The 21,627-nt window shown below is 37.1% G+C and overlaps 1 protein-coding gene across 2 annotated transcripts in view; it reads right to left on the reverse strand.

Annotated features, from left to right (window-relative positions):
- The window catches only part of slc7a8a (solute carrier family 7 member 8a), a 24,810-nt gene continuing 3,183 nt past the window's right edge, over positions 1–21,627 (reverse strand). For both annotated transcript variants that reach the window (XM_048183868.1, XM_048183867.1), the window contains 10 exons: positions 18,066–18,270; positions 16,339–16,490; positions 10,755–10,880; positions 8,069–8,222; positions 7,606–7,729; positions 7,198–7,301; positions 6,717–6,813; positions 5,538–5,687; positions 5,022–5,199; positions 1–2,586 (listed from right to left, as the gene is read on the reverse strand). In XM_048183868.1, coding sequence (XP_048039825.1) covers positions 2,429–2,586; positions 5,022–5,199; positions 5,538–5,687; positions 6,717–6,813; positions 7,198–7,301; positions 7,606–7,729; positions 8,069–8,222; positions 10,755–10,880; positions 16,339–16,490; positions 18,066–18,270 — 1,448 coding nt within the window. In that variant the 3' untranslated portion in view covers positions 1–2,428. The remainder of the gene's footprint in view (positions 2,587–5,021; positions 5,200–5,537; positions 5,688–6,716; positions 6,814–7,197; positions 7,302–7,605; positions 7,730–8,068; positions 8,223–10,754; positions 10,881–16,338; positions 16,491–18,065; positions 18,271–21,627) is intronic.

The raw sequence follows: 21,627 nt of genomic DNA on the forward strand, positions 1-21,627 counted from the left end.
TTGGTTCAGCATATAGATTTATTTATCTTTTAATACACACTGTTCAACAAATACAAAACCTATAGTAAACAAGAAGACTCTGTTACAAACCATTCAACCCCAGTTATGTGTAAGTAGCAATTTGAGCCTTACTGACTTTTATCATTTTAGACTGTACATATCTTAATATAATTTATAAAAGTTACTCTCTTATTGATTTATATAGTTGTGACAAGGACATTCAAAATATCGACATCAATAATTTGTTACTAATGGTGACGATCAAATGCCTATGTGAAAATGAACAGAATTAATTTTGCATGGCTTTTGGTATTGCATGTATGATAGTGTGTGTCTGTGTGTGTGTGGATACGAAAGATCAATATTGCTGCACAATCAGAGTCGCACGTTTCATAGAAAATCTACATTGTGTTTGTGTTTATCACACAGTAGGCAGTGCTGGATACTCAGACACAGCTCAGGAGCAGCATTACTAAACCAAAGACGCTCTGCACATTTGATGATACATACAATGTTCAAAGTTTACGGTCTTTGATGAATTGATGATAACGACAGGTATCGTCGCCACACGATTAGGACAGAGAAACCAAAAGGCAGTGTTTACTGTGTAAGTGTGAAGGTTATAGATTGGAATGTGGGGGATTAAGCTCATGCAAAATGGATGTGCTATGATTTACACTGTGATCTATATATTATATTGCTTTTTATATAGCACCTACACATTACAGATATGCAAAAAATAACAAAGTAATAAAACAAAATACAACAAAGAACAATTGGCACTTTCTATAGTCTTCACAAGTGGGTAGAAGTAAAAGCATCAACACAGAGGCACAACGAACAGACCCTGTGACCACTAAAAAGCCTTATGCGATTGTATGGATGAGTGACACAAACATACCGAACACTTTAGTCATGTATTCTTGAACGGAGCATATATCATTTAATTACACATATTAATATATATATTATCTTTAAGGCTCGTTTCATTTTGGTGTGTAGTTTTAGTATATAAATGTAATCATCCAGACTATGAATAAATCATAGGTTTGTTAGCTTGATCGATTGATTCTAGTCCCTTGTATTGCACCTACATTAACGTCCATCAACACAATTATGATATATTGTGCATTATATGACTAATTTAACAAGCTTTTCAAGTTTTTGTATATTTACATAATAAATGATAGGACCAAAACTATATAACTATTACATTCTCACAGGCTTTCAGCTACATCACAAACACTAGCTATGCTCCACTATTGTTTTTATTTATTTTTTTCCACATATAACCAAACCACTCTGCAATTGTGAATCTGCATCTGTGTGTGCATTTCTGAAATAATTAAACTGTGAAATTGAGGGTTATGACATGAGCCATATTCACTGTCTGAAGTCAGTAAGATACTGTTACAACACTCAACTCTTTAAGTCTCTTTAAGTTTTCATTGAACACTTTTTTATCTTCAAAAATATCAGAAAGCAAAATACTCTTCAACAGCTATAATACAGTTTACGTATAAGTTTTAAGGCAAATAAAAGAGCTTGAATTGTATCAGTACCAGAGTAACCTGGTAGAAAACTACTCTGAACCACCACAATTGGTTCTTTAATATATACCTTAAAAATACGATGATTAAAAAAAGATCCCAGAGCTTTCTTTCAGGAAAGAGAACAATAATAATTTTATAATAACAAAGGAATATGATTAGAATAAGACAATCAAAAATATCAAAATATAAAAAAAAGAAATGCTTCTGAGTGTTTTGGTGTGATGAAATACACTTGAAATGAGAACACGTCAAATTAAAGATACAGCTTTGGCTTATAAAAAAAAAAAACATTTTCTGATGGGAGTGTTACAACAGAGACCTGAACTGAAAAGGAGAAATAAAGAGGGGGTAAGAATTAGAACATTAGAATGTACTAATAAATAAATAAATAAAACAAACCCTGCCATATCAGGCGAAGCCATGATGTAGTTAGGCATTTTTATCAAAATGGAATTGTAATTCTCATAGAAAAGATTGTTTCATAAAGTTCTTTTAAAAAAAAAAATGCAGACCCTAGGCTAAACATTCTAGAGCTTTAGGGCTTTTTGTAATCTCACATTTTAGTGTTGTAATTCTGTCGCACAGTCGATGGAGTAGAGAGCAGTTGCTAAGAGACTAGCAACTAGAGAGAACGTCGAACATTTTCTAAGACCACTACAGCAGAACCACATGACCTGTGGAGCAGCTAGTCTCTGTTCATTTCTCTCTCCTGAGCTTAGCCACTGCACTCCAGTGCAACCCCCCCCCCCCCCCCCTTTATGAAAAGGCAAAATATAGTGGTATGTGAAAAAAAATCTGAGTTTGATTTCCAGTGTCTATCTGAATAGGTCCGGCAGCCCGTACGTGAGTGAATGAGTGTGTCGCCACGTGTCTGTTCAGCAGTCAGCTGATTTCGGTGTCTCCTCATCTTCCGCTGACAGTGGAACCGACTGTTCCTTCATTTCGATCTCATCTCCAGACTCTTCGTTTTTCTTCTCGTCTTCCATTGGGTAGACCACTACACAAAACTTCTGACCCAGGTACGTCATCTTGCCTGAGAACATAAAAGAGAGTAATTCAATTTACGGGGTCTGTAAGAATTTATAATGTTTTTGAAAGAAGAATCATATGCTCACCAAGGCTGCATTTATTTGATCTAAAATACAATAAAAACATTGTGAAATATTATTAGAAAAACTTTGTGAAATATTATTTTTAATTTAAAAGAACTAATGTTTAATATATTTTTAATAAAATCCTTTAGAAGCCTTTCTAATATGTTAATTGGTGCTCAAGGAACAATTTCTCAGATCAGAACTGAAATTCTCAAATCTACTTGTTGAACCTCCACATCACCTAGTCACTCGTGCACATCATAAAGCAATTTCAACTCCTGCGAGGACTTCAGATGACGCAACATCTGGATCAACATGCACATTCCCAAATTTCTATAGATCCTAATTATTGTTAATATGTAATTCATTATTTCCAGGAGCTCATTGCTTCTACCTTCAATTAAACTGCTAACAGTGATTGTAAATTAAATTGCCTAAATTATTACATTATTAGCTAACTGCATTCTCTAAATTGTAATGTTGACATGCATTCTCTGTAAATCTGCTTTGAAACGATATGTACCGTGAAAAGCGCTATACAAATAAATGTGAATTGAATTGAATTTCAATTCTTTTGAGCATTCAAATTCTTTGGTACATTCATGCAACTGATTATGTACAGTTGTCTGCGATTTCTTACATTATTAATAGCTAATGTCAAGTTGCTCAAAATGTATTATATGGTTATAGTTCATTGCATCATTAAATGCAAAATGGTTGAATTAGTTGTCATAATGCGTCAAGTATATTTTCTATACATTTCTATTAAACTTTTTTTGTAAATGTGTCCTGAATTGATGAATTGTGCAGGTGAATCTTGAATTTCACTAATGAACGGGAACGTACTGTAAAGCATTAGATCAACCAATGATCAACCAGTTCTCTAAAATGGCTCAGATATGCATGTTATGAATCTTCAATTGGAAAGCACAGTATAACATGCATTCAACAGAAGAAGAAGAGGAGTAAGGGTGTGTGGTGGAGGGTAGGGAGGCAAAACAGAGGAAGATGTAGATAAGGCAAAGGACGTAGGCACGTTTCTGATGAAATAAGCACCACTATTGTGGACCATGTTCTCAATCATGACCTTGCAATGGCTTATGCGGGTCTAAAGGTGCAGCTGAATGTTTGGAGAACAGCAGTTTCCTCAATCATTCAAGCATTTTGTAGACAGAACATGGTATGCATTTCAACAATGTGCAATGTACTCTAATACTGTATACTTACTGTAATGCTTCATATTAGAGTAGGATATTGCACTTGCATTTTGCAGTTTATAATACATAAACTTTATACAGATACATACTATATCACACTATATAACACATACACATATAGTCTTGTCTATATGTGACCAACAGTAAAAGCGTAACTGTGAATCCTGTCCAGTCTCTTGCAATCATTCTCCCATGTACAGAAATGTGTGGATTTGTACTATTAAAATTGATATATGCCATACAGTAAAAGTGCAGTCTTGTGCATTTTCAGTTATTGTCATTAAAATTGTAGCTATAGTTTACATCTGAAAATACTGACAGAGTAACCTTATTAACAACAATGTGGCCAATGTGGTCTTGTTTGTGAACAATGACACAAGCACTTGTCATTTTGATGGCACTGATATGTTCATTGACATAAATACTTACTTTTGAGAGATGAACTAAGGATTTTGAGCAAGTTACAGGCTTTTGCAGGTAGTCCATTGTGTGGTGCTGTTTGTACGAATTGTTTCGAGAAATTAACTTACTGGTTTGCAAATGTAAAGGATGATTCGAGAAATGTACCAAAGCAACAGAAATACTGCGTCGCCAATGTTGAAAACAGGTGTGGTGCTTAATATTTTTGTAGAAACTGTGATACATTTTTTCAGGATTCTTTGTTTAATAGAAAGTTCAAAATAACAGCATTTATTTGAAATAGAAATCTTTTGTAACATTATAAATGTCACTTTTGATTCATTTAATACATCCTTGCTGATTAAAAGTATTAATTTCTTTACCAAACTGGTACAGTAAATAATATAATATAATATAATATAATATAATATAATATAATATAATATAATATAATATAATATAATATAATATAATATAATATAATATAATATAATATTTACGTGCAATCTTTCAACCAGTGTTTCAACTGAAAAAAATTTGAAAAATAATTTTAGAATTAGATTTAGAATTTAAAGCAAAAACTGCCTTGTGTGCAATTTGCATGTTTGTTTTTTTAAATACAATTTTTGATTATTTTAATCTAAAAATAAATAGCAACTGAATTTAATAGCATGGGATCTTTGTCTCTAATCAGATCTAATATAGAGAAGTGATGTCATCGTTAAGCCCCACATATCTGTGAACTTCATTCCACTTACCAACAAATGTATTAAAACACTGGGGTTTGTTTTCCCAGTACACGCCCAAGAAATAGACAGGGACACCAGTAAGCATGATGGCCAAGCCAATGCCACACACCACAGGCTCAGAGTACAGAGAGAAGATCAGCAGAAAGGCCCAGAACAGCAGGTAGATGACAGGCCACACCAGACTGATCTGTGAATAATAGAAGCGAGGTTAGCGGCCAAAAGGAAAAAAATAATCTTAAGGTTTCAGCTTATATGAGAGGTATGTACAGAACTGGACAAGCACATCATGACTGAAGGTTATAGAAAAATATAAATACACTTGCTGAACAGAATACTGGATATATAACAGATGGCAAGTTATAAGTCAACAATTACTGAGATCACTGAGCAAAAACTGATATTGATTTTTATCATATGGTTATGTTTTTTGTGTACAATAACAATGAAATTTCTAAATTAATAAAATACTTCTATTCAACATGACATAAAATCAAACACTGGGTTTCAGTAATTCTTAGGACTTACTTTAATTGGCCGGTGCATATCTGGTTGTTTAATCCGCAGCACAATCTGCCCGGCAACAGTGACACCATAGAAGAGGTAGTTGATGAAACCCACATAGTTGATGAGTGTGTACATGTCACTGGTGCACAGCATCAGAAGTGTTGAGATGCACTGTGAGAGAGCAAGAGAGAGATTTTTATTTAGCAATTGAAATGACATATTCCGCATATCTATAAGAATTGTCTGATATATCATATTATTGTGAATACCATTCATACTGGGATTAAGGAAGAATGCAGGCCATAAAATAAACAACAGAACAAGTCTTAAATTCAGCAAATGTCCAGCAGAGTTAAATGATGCACAACAAAAGTGAGAGTGAATAGTAAAGATGTACTTAAAGAGATAGTTCACCCAAAAATTAAAATTTGATGTTTATCTGCTTACCCCCAGCGCATCCAAGATGTAGGTGACTTTGTTTCTTCAGTAGAACACAAATGATGATTTTTAACTCCAACCGTTGCTGTCTGTCAGTCGTATAATGCATGTCAATGGGAACTCCATCGATAAGAGTAAAAAAAAACAAAAAAAATCCAAATTAAACCCTGCGGCTCGTGACGACACATTGATGTTCTAAGACACAAAACATTCGGTTTGTGCGAGAAACTGAACAGTATTTATATAATTTTTTTACCTCTAATACACCACTATGTCCAACTGCCTTGAGCATCCGGTTGGTGAGGTCTGAACACGCGTTCTGATGCCGGAAGTGATCTCTCGCGCGTATGTCAATGAGTGCGAGAGATCACTTCCGGCGTCAAGAGTGCATTCAGTGCAGTTGGACATAGTGGTATATTAGAGGTAAAAAATTATATAAATACTGTTCAGTTTCTCACACAAACCGATCGTTTCGTGTCTTAGGACATCAATGTGTCGTCATGAGCCACAGGGTTTAATTTGGATTTGTCTGTGCATGTTTTTTTTTACTCTTATAGACGAAGTTCCCATTGATATGCATTATACAATTGACAGACCGCAACGGTTGGAGTTAAAAATCATCATTTGTGTTCTACTGAAGAAACAAAGTCACCTACATCTTGGATGCGCTGGGGGTAAGCAGATAAACATCAAATTTTCATTTTGGAGTGAACTATCCCTTTAAAGTGGGAGAGATGTATATCCACTGTATATGATACTCACAGTGAAGAGCAAGGCTGGAATTGGAGTGCAGCGTTTCACATGAATCATAGCTAGCAGACTAGGGAGATGGCCTTCACGTGCACCCGCGAAGAACAACCTGAACAACATGAGGACAATCCAGGAATACTGTTATTTATGATGCCATTATATTCAGTAGAAGGGAGTATGTGAAGACACAGACAGACAGAATGATAGATAGAAAGATACAACGATAGAACAATAGATAGATAGAGGGACAGATAGAAGGACAGATAGATAGATAGATAGATAGATAGATAGATAGATAGATAGATAGATAGATAGATAGATAGATAGATAGATAGATAGATAGATAGATAGATAGATAGATAGATAGATGAGTCTTGTGTATGAATGAAAGTCTTGTGGATGGATGGATGGATGGATGGATGGATGGATGGATGGATGGATGGATGGATGGATGGATGGATGGATGGATGGATGGATGGATGGAGGGACTGACCGAGAGGAGGTGAAGAGGGAGCCGTTGACCCCCCCAAATGTGGACAAGGCCACAGAGATGGGCATGATCCATGACATCACTCCCAACAGCTTCTCACCAAACGTCTGGGAGAGAGCAACAGAGTGGTGAAGGAGAGAAAAGAGAGACAAGCAGAGGAAAAGAGGACGTTGATTGAATACATGCATTATCATGTCCATAATATCTGAGCTGTTTCATTAGAATTGAATGCAGAAGATTCTGGAGTCTGATATATCTGTTTGAATGGTATACAGGCAGGCATCAAGAGCTCAATCCAAGTATCAATTAAAGAACTTTAAATATTGATACTTGGGTAGATATGTCAAAGAATCTCCTGCATAAAGCAAAACAATCAATCTGTTTGCAGTCTGAAAGTGTCTGGTCACTCACCACAGCTACAGCATTAGAAGCCAGCAGCTCCTGAGGGCTCATGGCAGTGACGTAGGCAATGTTAGCAAAAACGTACACAAAAGTCACAAGGGGAATGGAGATGTAGATAGCACGGGGGAGGTTTCTGTATGGAAAAATATAAAAACAAGAAACAGGGAAAAAACAAAAAACTTCAGTCAGAAATAGTAAATTGCATTATTATAGCCAACGAACTACATATACTAATTTTCAATCAGTTTGAGGCAGATTCCAGTTTCCTCCTCAGAGCATTGTGTAAAATTATACAGCAATTCTTTTGGCTCTTTCTACTTGTGCAGTTTAATAAATTGCAGAACATTATGACTATTGATCCGTTATGTGGTTCTCTGCTGGATATTACAAACATATATCTAATTTACACTAATTAAGTACTGAGAACACAGTGTTGAATTACTGTGAGCTCTTTAGATGAGAATTGGCTTACACATAGGGGTCGACGAGTTCCTCTGTGACATAATTGAGGAAATTCCAGCCACCGTAGGCAAAGGACCCCTGTAGAAATGCCAGAGCGATCAGACCAACATCATAGTCTTGAAACGGCTCGAAAGCATTGGCCGGCTCCAACCAGTAATATTCGCCTGGAGAGGGAAAAAAGCGTACAAATAATTATCAAACATCAATGGGTAATTTGTTATAAAATGCCTCTTGTTTATTAGCTAGTTAGTTAACCTTTAGCAAACGCTTTCACTCAAAACAGCTTAGAGTAATCGCTAACACAGCTCCTCTTGAGCAACTGAAGTTAAAGTTTCCTGGTCAAAGACCAAAATGGCATTGGGATCTTAATAACATACACTGATGAGCCAAAACATTATGACCACTCACAGGTGATGTGAAAAATGTTGATCATCTTCTAACAAGGTCACATGTCAAGGTCTGGGTTGATTAATTGTAAGCAAACAATCAGTTCTCTTAGTCAACGTGTTGGATGCAGGAAAAATAAGAAACTTTGACAAGGGCCAAGTTGTTACGGCTAGACAAATGGGTCAGAGAATCTCTGAAACGGTAATGCTAGTGGGTTGCTCACGGTCAGCAGTGGTGAGAACCTAATGACAGTGGTCCAAAGAAGGACAAACCAGGGTGTTGGGCGCCCAAGGCTCATCTATGCAGGAGGGCAACAAAGGCTATCCCGTCTGGTCAGAAAAAGTCACAGAAAATCTTAATGATGGTTATGCGAGGAATGTGTCAAAACACACAGTGCTTATGGGGCTGCGTAGCCGCAGACTGGTCAGAGTGCCTATGATGACCCCTGTCCACCAACAAAAGTACCTACAATGGGCACACAAGTGTTGGAGCTGGACCTTAAGGCAGTGGAAGAAGGGTCACTGTGATTTTGCCAAGTAAGACATGTTCCTGGAACAACATTCCTATCCAAACATTTAGTCCTAACCTTTTCCCAATCCCTAAACCTAATCCTACCCATAACTTATTTCTAAAATTAGAGGGAAATGATAGTTGAATAACACTGATGTAGAAGCATCTAACCCGGGTTGTAAGTCTAAACTTGACAAAAACAGTAAACTTGTCCCTCAAATCTAATTGGTTGATTGGAATGTTGTTCTTGGTGAAATCACGTTCACCATGGAGGAAGATAGCCTGGTTCTATCAGTCCCATTTTTTTGCATCATGTGGATGGCCATGTAATTGCACCATTTATCTCGGGAAGTGATGATATCAGGATGCACTGTGGGACGACAACAAGCCGGTGAAGGGAGTGTGATGCTCTGGGCAATGTTCTGTTGACAAACCCTGGGTCCGGCCATTGGAGATGTCAATTTGACACTTGCCACGTACCTAAACATTGCAAACTAGGTACGCCTCTTCATGACAATAGCCTCGTTTCCACCGAAATTACCTGGAAATTTTTTTTCCCCCAGACCTGTTGCCATCTGCTTTTCCATCGCGAGATTAATCCGGTGACGCAGGACTGCACGCGACTTTCCAGTTACCGATGGATTTCGTCCTCCGCATATAAGCTTAATAAAGCCAGAACCTCATCGTCGGCCCATCGGTTGGTCCATTTATAAACTCCATTGTTGATTTAAATAGCAAACAACTCTTACTGCATTCTTACATACCACACAACCAAAATGGTGGTTGAAATAAAATGCTGCGTGAAGTCAACCAATCAAAATGCTGCATGATCTCAACCAATCAGCATGTTCTGCGTCCAAGTCCCACCCTTGAAAGTACCTGAACTTTGAAAAAGTACTACCTAGCGAGCAGGGACTGTCTGAGGGGGAAATTTTTACCCAGAACTTCATTTAGACCCTGGTCCCTGCGGTCAAAGCACATCGAGTACCACCCCAAAGTCCCTAGATCCTGTGGAAACACAGCTCAAGGTACTCTCTGAAGGCAAAGGCCTCTTTCAGCAGGATAATGCACCCTGCCGCACATTGTTCAGGATTGGTTTGAGGAACATGATGAAGAGTTCAAGGTGTTGCCCGGTAATCCACATAAGGCACCCTGAACCAGTTAGAGACCAGCTACCATGTTCCAAAATACAGCTACCACTTTAAACTGGTTTCGAATGGTTTTCATGAGCCTGCAACCTTTTTGCTCCCTAAGCCATAGTATTAATACCACAATTCTAGGGTCAGGTCTTTGGGTCACATGTACTCTTTGAACTCTCTTTGAGAGCATAAATGACCCTGAAGACCCCATATTAAAAAGCAGCCAATGTCAACTAACCCAAATCCAGTTTTTTTAAAGCTTCTGCATAGAATCACATCTGTCACTCTCATGTTATCCGGTCAGTGTCTGAGCTTACAGGCCGTCGGCAGTGTGATCATTATTCAATCCTCTCTGACGCGCCAGCTGTGAAAGCTGCATTATCTGTGTTATTCTTTATTAGAGGATTTGAACCCAGTGACTTCTGCTGAGACAACAAGGCAAAGAGGGGAAGTGCTGTGCTTTTAGTTTTTCTGGAGATTTTACCGAGCTAGTAGAGATGAAGCAATGAGGCCCAAGAGGACGGGGAGTCACGCATGCAGACTTCTACAAATGCACTGACAAGAACAAAAACTGCATGTAGCCATTTATCATCACAGACTTTGAACAGCCCGTAACATATAGCATGCACACACACATATACATAGACATATGGTGCCTACCCTTGCAGATTTGTACGAGGCCCATGATGATGATGAGAATGAGTGCCAGAAGTTTCCCTGCAGTGAAGACATCCTGTACCCGTGTTGCCCAGCGCACACTAGCGCAATTCACCCAAGTCAGCAGCACTGAAACACAAGGTTACAAGGCTGGTTAAACACAATACACATACAATGAGCCATCAGTGAGATTAATGGCATCCTGCTGTTTGAGCAGTCTAGTATGCCAAAGGATTATAAAGTAATGCTTTCAGCTATGAGGAATTAATCAGACACACAAATGACAAGCTCAGAATAGGCCTTCAGGTGAACCTATTTAATACATATAGACATTTGAATGCACTGCAAAAAAATCATTTGACAGACTGGACAATTATTTAAACGAACAACAAAAAGCTAAAATATTATTATAAATTAACATTGTAACCAATTAGAGTACAAAAAACATATTTTCTTATACATTCATATACATTTTAACTTAGAAATCTGATGTTGAAAAGTGAATGTGTTAAATAACTCTCATAGTCACATGCACACAGTCATCTGATGGCATGTGACAGACATATTTGGTCATAAAATCAAAGAGACGTGCAAGTAAACTTTGAGTCTTGACTCATGCACTTTTGAGAACTTGCAAGATATGCAAAAATGCAGCTTTGTGAAGCTTTGTCCTGTTTCATTCAAAAATACTCTTTGTATTCTTGTAGACAATCACCTCAACAGCTGGTTAAACAAAAATAGTGTTTGATTAACTTATCAACAGAGCAATTACACACAAAACTAGTGTGAACTGGGTGTGAATTGAGAATGTTAATGCACAATGGCCAAACACACAGAGAGTTCTTGGCACTCATTCAGTATGAAACTATTTACACCTGCAGCAGCATCTAGTAACAACATTAAAATGCAAGTGATATTAGGCGGGGTAAGGTATTTTGTTGCACAAAATCCATGATAATTACTGTTTGTGGCTACGTTAACACAAATACTCTGACAGTACAAAGTACCACCCTGCCAAATAATGCGAAGGGAACGTAGTAAAACCCAAACACGACAAGGCTTTGGGCGAGGAGGTGTAATCCTTATGTCTTATCTCTGTGTAAAAAGAGGACTGCCTCGCTGTACAGAGCAATGACGTGCTTCTAACTGAGCCCAATCTTGTCTTGAGATAAGGGCAGTGCATTCTGGGAAACTGACCAGAGAGGACGTCTTAGAGTTTGTGTTTAGTGTTTGTGAAACACTTTTGGAATTGAAAAATAAGCAGGTAGTGAAATCTATATAGTACACCATGCTAATGCAAGCCTGCAGAAACATTCTTATGACAACAGGAATCTTACTACAATAAGCTGATTACAGTGACCGTCACACACACAGAGGTCAGCGTTACTCATTTAACTTTCTATTTCTTATCCCCTTAATATCTTAAGACTTTATGCAAGTAGAATCATGTGTTATTTTTTTTTCTAACATTCAACAGCCTGTTGAGTATAATATACTCATGGGATCAGTTCTAAAACCTGGTGGATTCTGCTTTGTGCTTTACTGCCTGCACAGGCACAATCCTTATTAAAATGCAATAATTAATTGATTCCAAACACAAATAGCACATCTCAAAAAACACATTTGGTCCCACTTTATATTAAGTGGCCTTAACTACTTTGTACTTGCATCAAAAAATAAGTACAATGTACTTATTGGGGTCATATAGTATTGCAAAACACTTTTGCTGCTATTGAGGTGGGATACGGGTAAGGTTAGGGAAAGCTTTGGTGGTATGGGTAGGTTTAAGGGTAGGGGTAAGGTGTAAGGGATGGGTCAACAGTGTAATTATAAATGTAATTACAGAAATTAATTACAGATGTAATAACATGCATGTGTTTTTAAAATATAAGTACAATGTAAAAACATGTATGTACACAATAAGTGCATTGTATCAAATGATTAATTTAAATGTAAGTACATAGTAGTTCATATAAAGTGGGACCACACATTTTATTTCAAGAGTTAGCATGTTGCTAAGCAAACCATGTGATACTCTAATAAGCTTGAAAACAAATAGCACATAAAAATGTGGGTAAAACAGCAAATGTTTAAGTAGATTTAACCTTTAAAGTAATTTACAATCTTATTATAATTTACAAATTTATAATTATATTAATAATCAACATTTGTCTCACGTATCACTTTTTGGTAGAGCTGAGCTTGTCACAGTGAGTCCCAAAAATGATGCACTATATTTTATGCAATTTTATTGTATAAATGGTGTGAGTGTTTATACTGAAAATTTCAAAAGAAAAAAAGAAAAAGTGTGCTTAAAATACCCTGATGATGCACTTAATTACTGAAACAAAAAAAACTAAAAAATAAGTTTGAAATGTTGGACACTTACAATACAATCAATTGTCATAGCTTTCCTTATGTAGCAGAAGAGGAGAGGCTATCGGACTCTGGATGATGCTGGATGACCAAATAACACCATAAAATTCACACTAGACGGTAAAGTGCATAGTGCACAGTGTATAGTATGCAATTTGGGACATAACTAATTCCTTATGGTATTGTCTTCTCTGAGAAATTTACATGCAATGCTGCCGGTATTTGGCCATGAGAAGGTATCTTAAATGGCAGCAGTTATTCTGACTACCATTTGGAATAGTGTTTGTGTCAAGAGTGTGCCTATGTTCCCTTAAAATGCTGCCTACTAAAGCAACAAATTAGGTACAGAGCCATTCAGACACTTACACACAGAATTTTCTCAGAATTGCAGTACTGCATGCAACGTCAACTGGCGGCCCGCGGGCCAAATCCGGCCCGCCAGAGATTTCCATCCGGCCCCCAGAATAATACTGAATTCAGGAATAGCCTTGTAAGAGGAAAAAGTTTAGGGCTGGTCCGAATACCATTTTTTGATGAACATCGACTATTCGAAGCTTCGGAGAGAGGGGCTGAACATATTTTTCTCTCTAATAAAGGCAGGAATCTGTGTCTGTATATCCGTTTGCATTTTTATTATTTCGAGAACCGTTCATCCAATCGACTTCACAGGGGAGTGCAGTGTCGCATTTGGTGCAATATAGATGGACACGCGAGACGCGACACATTCAGAATTAATAAACTTTTAGTAAACTACAGTTAGAGCAGCGCGAGCGAGAAGCGGCGCACCTCACGCGGGCAGGGCTTATGCTCCGAGAACGGACACTGCACTAGTGATATAAAACGCACACACACAGGTCTGTTAAATTAAGCAATACTTTTAAGGTAGTCTAATAATTGTCTGACTAACAAATTGACACAGAAATTTAAACAAAGAAAAACGAAATTAAGTTAAATTAAAAACGAGATTAATTTAGATTGATAATAACGGGTAAAAATGCTAATACATTTAGTCTATTATTCTATTTTCCACAATGTCAAAGCAACAAAACACAAGCTCAGACATGCACAAACTCCGCTGTTCTGCGCTCTAGCCAGAGAACACTCCCGTTGCTGGAACACGCGTCGGTTCTATTTCTAGCATGCACGCGTTTTCTGCGTGGCTCGAGCGCGCCTGAGACGCGTGTCTCAGTGTGCAAACTCCAACCTGTTAAATATGGGAGCCGACATAAAAACGGACACGCCACGCAGCTGAGTCGCTCACGCAGCCAGTGTGTCGCCGGCCTTATTCAAGGGGGAATGAGAACCGTTTTTTATTTTTAATCTAACGAAACAAAAAGCCTTCTGAAAAGTAGCTTGTGCCATAGCCTGCCTTCAGTCAAGAATGACGATAAACGCGTTCTCTCATTGAACATCTTTTATTGTTTCACGTGCTCATTTTTTCACAAATGTCAAAATTTTCCTTGCCTGGGATTTGCGCACAATTGCGTGACAGTGATGGACAGCTTGAAAGCCTCACAAATATGAAGCCTAAAATATCGCTATCGCCCCCTGGTGGCTTGCTGCAGTACAGGTAATATGTAAAAAATAACATAAATTTGGAATTAGAATTAGTGTATCAAATAATAACATACAGTATTAGGATACAATTCGAATTTTATTTTATATTACGAGTATCTGGCCCTTACAGTGTCTGCAGTGAAAAATTCTGGCCCTTGGACAAATATAGTTGATGACCCCTGCAGTACTGGCTTCAGAAGAAAAGACATAACGGAGGTAACGAGGTATAAAGGAGTTGAGTGCAAGAACAGGGACATCCTGTAAAACTGTGCCATAGTGTCCACTTTTGGCCTTTCACTCACTTCCTGCCGTTTTCTAAACAAAACAAAAGCAAAGCTAAGAAGCTTTAGGGCTGCTTGAGAACATCTGGTTAGTTCAAAACTACTCTGATAAGAGGTTCATTAGTTAAACATTAGTTAATGTATTAACTAACATGAACTAACCATGAGCAATACATTTGTCACTGTATTTACTAATCTTTGTTAACGTTAGTTAATGAAAATACAGTTGTTCATTGTTTGTTCATGTTAGTTCACAGTGCAATAACTAATGTTAATTATGTATTAGTAAATTTTTAAGTTAACATTAACAAAGATTAATAAATGCTTTAGAAGTGCAGTTCATTATTAGTTAACTACATTTAGTTAACATGAACTAATGTTAACTAATTAACCTTATTGCAACTTTCAATTTCATCAGAACATTTTGGTCAGATTTTTTTTTTCCATAAAAAGACATTAATGATTAATTAATATATCTAATTATTAAACTAAATAACTATTAAAGAGAGAGGTCAAGAAGTGAAGATATTTGATGATATCTCACCTTGTTTTGATATTTAAACTGAAAGGTTTCAATTCAAATCTGGATTTGAATTGAAACCTTTCAGTTTAAATATCAAAACAAGGTGAGATATCATCAAATATCTTCACTTCTTGACCTCTCTCTTTTTTCTTAGGGTCTCTGTTGTTTGCCTGTCTACATACAGCTTGCAGTATTTGTAGCTCCAGTGTGAAGTTTGCAGTAAGCCCACGCTCAAGGCTTCTTGACGCCACAAAAAACATTATTCCATTCATCTTCACATATCCCTCTCTCTTTCACTCTCATCCCTTTCTATCCTCCGCACATTTTCCCACAAACTTTCTGTTCCCTTTACCACGGTATGACCCCTTGGTCTTCTTCTTTCACACATCAATCCATCTTTCTCTTTCTGTCAGTCCCAAAACACTGTCTCTCTAGCTCTTGCCTTCAAGGTTCTTTCACTTAAGCGTGATTTGACCTTATATTCAAACATAAGAGGCTGTAATGAAGTATCCATTCCCAGCAGCAATGTGTGCATGCGCTATCAGAGAAAAATGTCTAAAATATACAAGTGTTCACAAGTGAATCACAAGCAGATGTGGAAATAGTGATTATGTAAGTTGTTGTTGCATCTGTGAGGTAAACAATATAAAACAGTCCACAATGTATGTAAAGATATATACAGTTTGTTTCATTTTATGAGGAGTGTTCAAAACCTTAAAATATCTTCTCTTACGTGATAACGGTTTAGCTCTCTTTTCTTTTTACCATTCTCTGTCAGTTCTGCATGTCAACAGCAAAAATCCCTAAATAATAAGACAAGGAGATCTCTGATAGTCCTTCTGGTACTCACACAAGCAGATGCCAGCAAGCAGACGCAGACCATTCTCTGGGGGGAAGCAGGTGGGGAACAGAGGCTGCAGGACGTAGTTAGAGAAGGTGAGAGCGATAACCGCCTGGTTAGTGGGGTAGATCACCAACACAGCAATCCACAACCGCAGAAACCTGTAGCATATAAATGTTCAAAAAAGTTATAATGCTTCCAACAAAAAAAGTACCCAGTAGATGGTAATACAGTGGTATTTTGATAACTCAAAATGTAATGTTAAAAACACAAAAACACAAAGTTTAATGTTAAAGGATTAGTTTTTTTTTAAAGGATTAAATTTTTCCTGATAATTTGCTCACCCCCATGTCATCTAAGATGTTCATGTCTTTCTTTCTTCAGTCGAAAAGAAATTAAGGTGTTTGATGAAAACATTCCAGGATTATTCTCCTTATAGTGGACTTCAATGGCCTCCAAACGGGTCAAAATTACAGTTTCAGTGCAGCTTCAAAGGGCTTTAAACGATACCAGACGAGGAATAAGGGTCTTTTCTAGCAAAACGATCGGTCATTTTCTAAAAAAAAAAATGCATATGTATATGCTTTATATAAACAAATGTTCGCCTTCCAAGTGGTTCCACCAAAACAGCACTTTCGTATTGTTCAAAAAGCTTAAACTGTGTGTCCTACGCCTTCCCTATTCTACTTACGGAACGAACGCAGCGCCAGTTCAATTTTTTCCGTAAGTAGAATAGGGAAGGCGTAGGACACTTTTTGAAGAATACGAAAGTGCGGTTTTGGCGGAACCACTTGGAAGGCGATCATTTGTTTCTCTAGATAAGACCCTTATTCCTCGGCTGGTTTCATTTAAAGCCCTTTGAAGCTGCACTGAAACTGTCATTTTGACCTTCAACCGTTTGGAGGCCATTGAAGTCCACTATAAGGAGAAAAATCCTGGAATGTTTTCATCAAAAACCTTAATTTCTTTTCGACTGAAGAAAGAAAGACATGAACATCTTGGATGACATGGGGGTGAGTAAATTATTAGTAAATTTTTATTTGAAAGTGAACTAATCCTTTAATACCATGGTTATTTTTAGCTAGTGATACACATTGTGTTATTTGCCTTTATATAGTCTTTATTCTTAGGATAAACTCAATATGTGTATACAAGATTTATTGCCATCATTTGTTTGGGGTGAGATAGACTTACAAGGGAATGAAGAGCTAATGGTTGTTCTCTGGCAGTATCATTCATTAGAGCAGTCACTGTGCTAAGCAAAGGTTGTTGACATGTAAGCAAAGCCAAAGCTGAAAGATTTGATTGACTGCTGGGTACCTATTAGTGGATTAATGTTAAATCAGAGCTACAAGTACTTCAGCAGACAGCAGCAATGCTAGCGCTGTTAACAAGCTAATTACCATACAATGAAAGGTGTTTACTGTCACTGTAAACTGTTACATGGTTATTACATGAGATTGCAGGTGTTTTGACAGAAAAAATATAGGATTCCTTCCTATGGAGTGAGAAGAGTTGTTATTCTATTATCTCTGACTTATATGAACACCAAGATAAATTCAATCATGTTCTGCATTACCAATAATTAAGTCACCTACTTAAAAATTGAAAAAGGTTACAGATTTTAGAAACAATATGGATTGATTAGCAGTATTTAATAATGATTTGATTGATTAGCAGTATTTACTAACACTCTGGAAGTATTATTAAAACCAATGTGTGGCTGAAAACCTCACCCTGCCAGTCCTCCGAAGATGTCCTTGACATAAGAGTAGTCGCCTCCAGATTTGGGGATAGTGACGCCCAGCTCAGCATAACAGAGCGCTCCAATTGCTGTTATAAGGCCTGTGATGATCCATACGATGAGCGCCAGGCCCACTGAACTGGCATTTTCCAATACTCCCTTTGGACTGACAAAGATTCCAGAGCCTATGATGTTACCTTTAAAAGAGAAAACAGAGAGGTTGAATATTAGAAATGGGAATTAATGTAGAAAGCAGGTCAGAAAAAGAGAAGGATTTATTGTGTGTGAAAAACGAGGTTGAGCTGTCAAGCCAACGCCATCACATAAGCGTTCACTCCTCACCAAGATCTCCAAAAAAAGCACTGATTATATAACAGACCTGGATGTCTGAATGAATCTACTAAAGTGCTCCAATTTAAAATCCTTTTGAATGAAACAGACTTTATCCTGAGTAAAGGATTTAAAGAGATTTTAGATTTGACAGAAATGCATTGGGGATACACATTTTGAAATTGTAGCCGACATGTATGTCGATAATTATTTTCACGTTATGATCAATATTATAAATCTATACTACTCTGTTAAAAAAGTAAATTAAATACATACTAAAAACTATCATTATGTGCACACAGAAATTCATTCCAACATGCACTCTTAAAGATAAAACGTCTTAATCTACACTAATCTTTAAAATAGACAGAAACAAAACCACCTTATTTTGATTATTAGCCGCTATTGGATAGATAACTAGCAGAATAAGAAAGTGCAGTAAATGGTAAAACTATTTGGGCTACAAACTGGTGTGTTTATGATTGCAACAATAATATATTAAAATACGGCAAGAAATACCAGTTTGCAATATCACGTAGCATAATAAGCAATTTTGTACAGATAAAAAATAACTGGAAGTGAATGACGTCTGCGTTTATGTTAAAAAAAAAGCTGAATAGATTTCCAATTTTAGCTGATAAATATCCAATAATGGCCGATAATATTTAATACAAAAATAAATAACAAAATATGGCGCTTCCCTAAATTGTATGTCTCCCTAAAACTCATATGAAAGCATGATGCGATGACAGTGTGACACAATTCACCCAGGAGATATAGAGATGGCAAAGAGAAAAGGGGCGATATTGAAAACCACCAAAGAAAAGCAGGACAGTGTATGAATTACAAGGAAATGAAAATGTCAGTGTGGCAGAAAAAGATGGAAGAGGGAGAACCAAGAGAGAGAAAGTAGGTGGTGAGAGCATAATTTGCTGAGTTGGTATTTAGCGTGACTAATGGAGTGAGTACACACAGCAAATATATGGGGAAGTGTGTATTTGTCCAGCCATACAACAGTGTGTGCACTTAGTGCAATAGTGCACCACTACTTTGTGATCCATGCATGTTTGTGATATACATTATTTGGACAAATCTATGAATTTCATTGTATTCAATACAAAAACATCAAACCAGGTGTGAAACTAATTTCCCTTATCTGAGGCATTGTTGGAATTATTTTTAACCATGGTCAATTTTAGCACACATATCCCAAGGAACCCATCCATAAATTGTTAACCACTATTTCTACAACAAAACAACTGTTGATCTTACAGAAGAACTAATTTAGACCTACACAACTATTACAATAGAAGGTAGACAAACAAAACTAGCACACTTAAATGATGCTTTGGGAACTAAATGCTGAACTAGAATGTGAACTTACTGTACAAGTGGGAGGCAGACTGTGATTCTACACATGTAACTGTGGTTTATTCTTTTATCTTCCCTGATCGTGCTTCATGTCTGGGCTTTTAAAACAAACTGTATGTGGAAATTCAGGTAATCAACGCCCTATTACATCTGTGCCCTTGAGTAAATTAATCCAGGTTTTCCTGTGGGATTGTCAGTGCAATTATGTTCTGTGAATCACTTTGGATACAAATGTCTGTTGAACATAGTCACTGTAAACAAGTACAAACTTCTCTGTAGCCACTGCTGCCATGATGTATTCACAAAACGATCTGCTCTAAAAGAATATCCATAAACCTTCATGATTACAGCTGAGCATTCAGCTTCTTTCTTTGGCTGTTCTCCCACTTCATGTCCCTCCCTTAATCTCTGCTGTGAAAAAACTCAGTCAAGATATGATTATCACAAACTTCAGCATGTCCCATGACCTCAAAGTACAAGTTACACAACTTTATACAATCAAAGGGTATCTTTTACTATTGCCAAAGCATGTAGGGATTGATCTGGTTTCAGCCAGCTTGTGTATTAATTGACTAAGCAAACCAGCTGGGAAATATGGAAATCAACAGGTTTTACGCCTTCAAGAGACTGACAGATTATTGTGCACAGTTGTACATCGAGTGGTCTTGCTGACTGTTGTGGAATTAATGCAGATGGATTTCCTTTTCATGCATCCTCTCTTGTTCCCCTTGTGTGTGTTCACTGCACAAACATCACAAGCAATGCAGCAGCAATCCCTGATTTAACATTCTAGCTTGACAGTCTACTCAAATTGATCTAATCATACTGTGCTAAGCCTTGTCAAACACATAGATGGAAGGATTACAGAGAAGCCCCACCTTTCTATTCAAAGTGTCAGTTAAGCTTTTAGATCAAGTCAATGTCTGAAATGTTAAGGTGTGAATTTTCACTGGCAAATTACAGACATTTCAATAGGAATCCACACAATAGGAAATCTCGTGAGAACACGAAAGATTTCCCCGCACAGATTTTATAATGGGTTCAAGTTGGTTACGCAAATTTGTCGCATTCAGCCTAAACAGAAAGCTGCTTGGTTTAAAAGTGACTTCTTTGTGAGCTGTGCTTTATTGCTACACTATTAACAATAGACAATGAACTTGCAATGCTAATGTGTCTGCACTTTTATTCAAGGTTTAGGTTTATCGCCATTCAAGTAGACCGATAGCACCTACTGCATAGGAATATACCTGCAGAGGGTGGTACCGAAGTGGCCGCAGTGAACTGACTCACCTTAAAGTCAGTTCACTCTTTGCTATCATCTTATCATATATGCATGTCGATCATTGTGCAAAGATGGGTCTCATTTATTGCGCAGTGATGTTACATTCACTTGTACTTCTATTTATTACTCTTGCTAACCAGTTTGCTGAGGCGAATCCCTTTCAACTGTCGTATTGATTTTCTTTCATGCCTCCATTGATCAAACTGTTTCTGTGGGTCTGTAGCCTTGATAGCCAGATGTTTCCCTTTTACAAATTCACATATAAAAATCAGAGTTTGGGTTAATGAAGCAAGTCATTTACACATAACAATGTCTCCTTTCATCAAATAAAATGGGTTCAACTGTGATCTGTGATCTGCAATTAATAGTAAGTGGATAGATTTACAAAAAGTTACTAGAATTATGCTAAATGTTGTGTAAAGGGTTAGTTCACCCAAAAAATGAAAATTTATTACTCACCCTCATGTCGTTCTACACCCGTAAGACCTTCGTTCATCTTCGGAACACAAATTAAGATATTTTTGATTAAATCCGATGGCTCAGTGAGGCCTGCATTCACAACAATGACATT

This window comes from Megalobrama amblycephala, linkage group LG3 (assembly GCF_018812025.1).
Source record: "Megalobrama amblycephala isolate DHTTF-2021 linkage group LG3, ASM1881202v1, whole genome shotgun sequence".
Lineage (NCBI taxonomy): Eukaryota > Metazoa > Chordata > Actinopteri > Cypriniformes > Xenocyprididae > Megalobrama > Megalobrama amblycephala.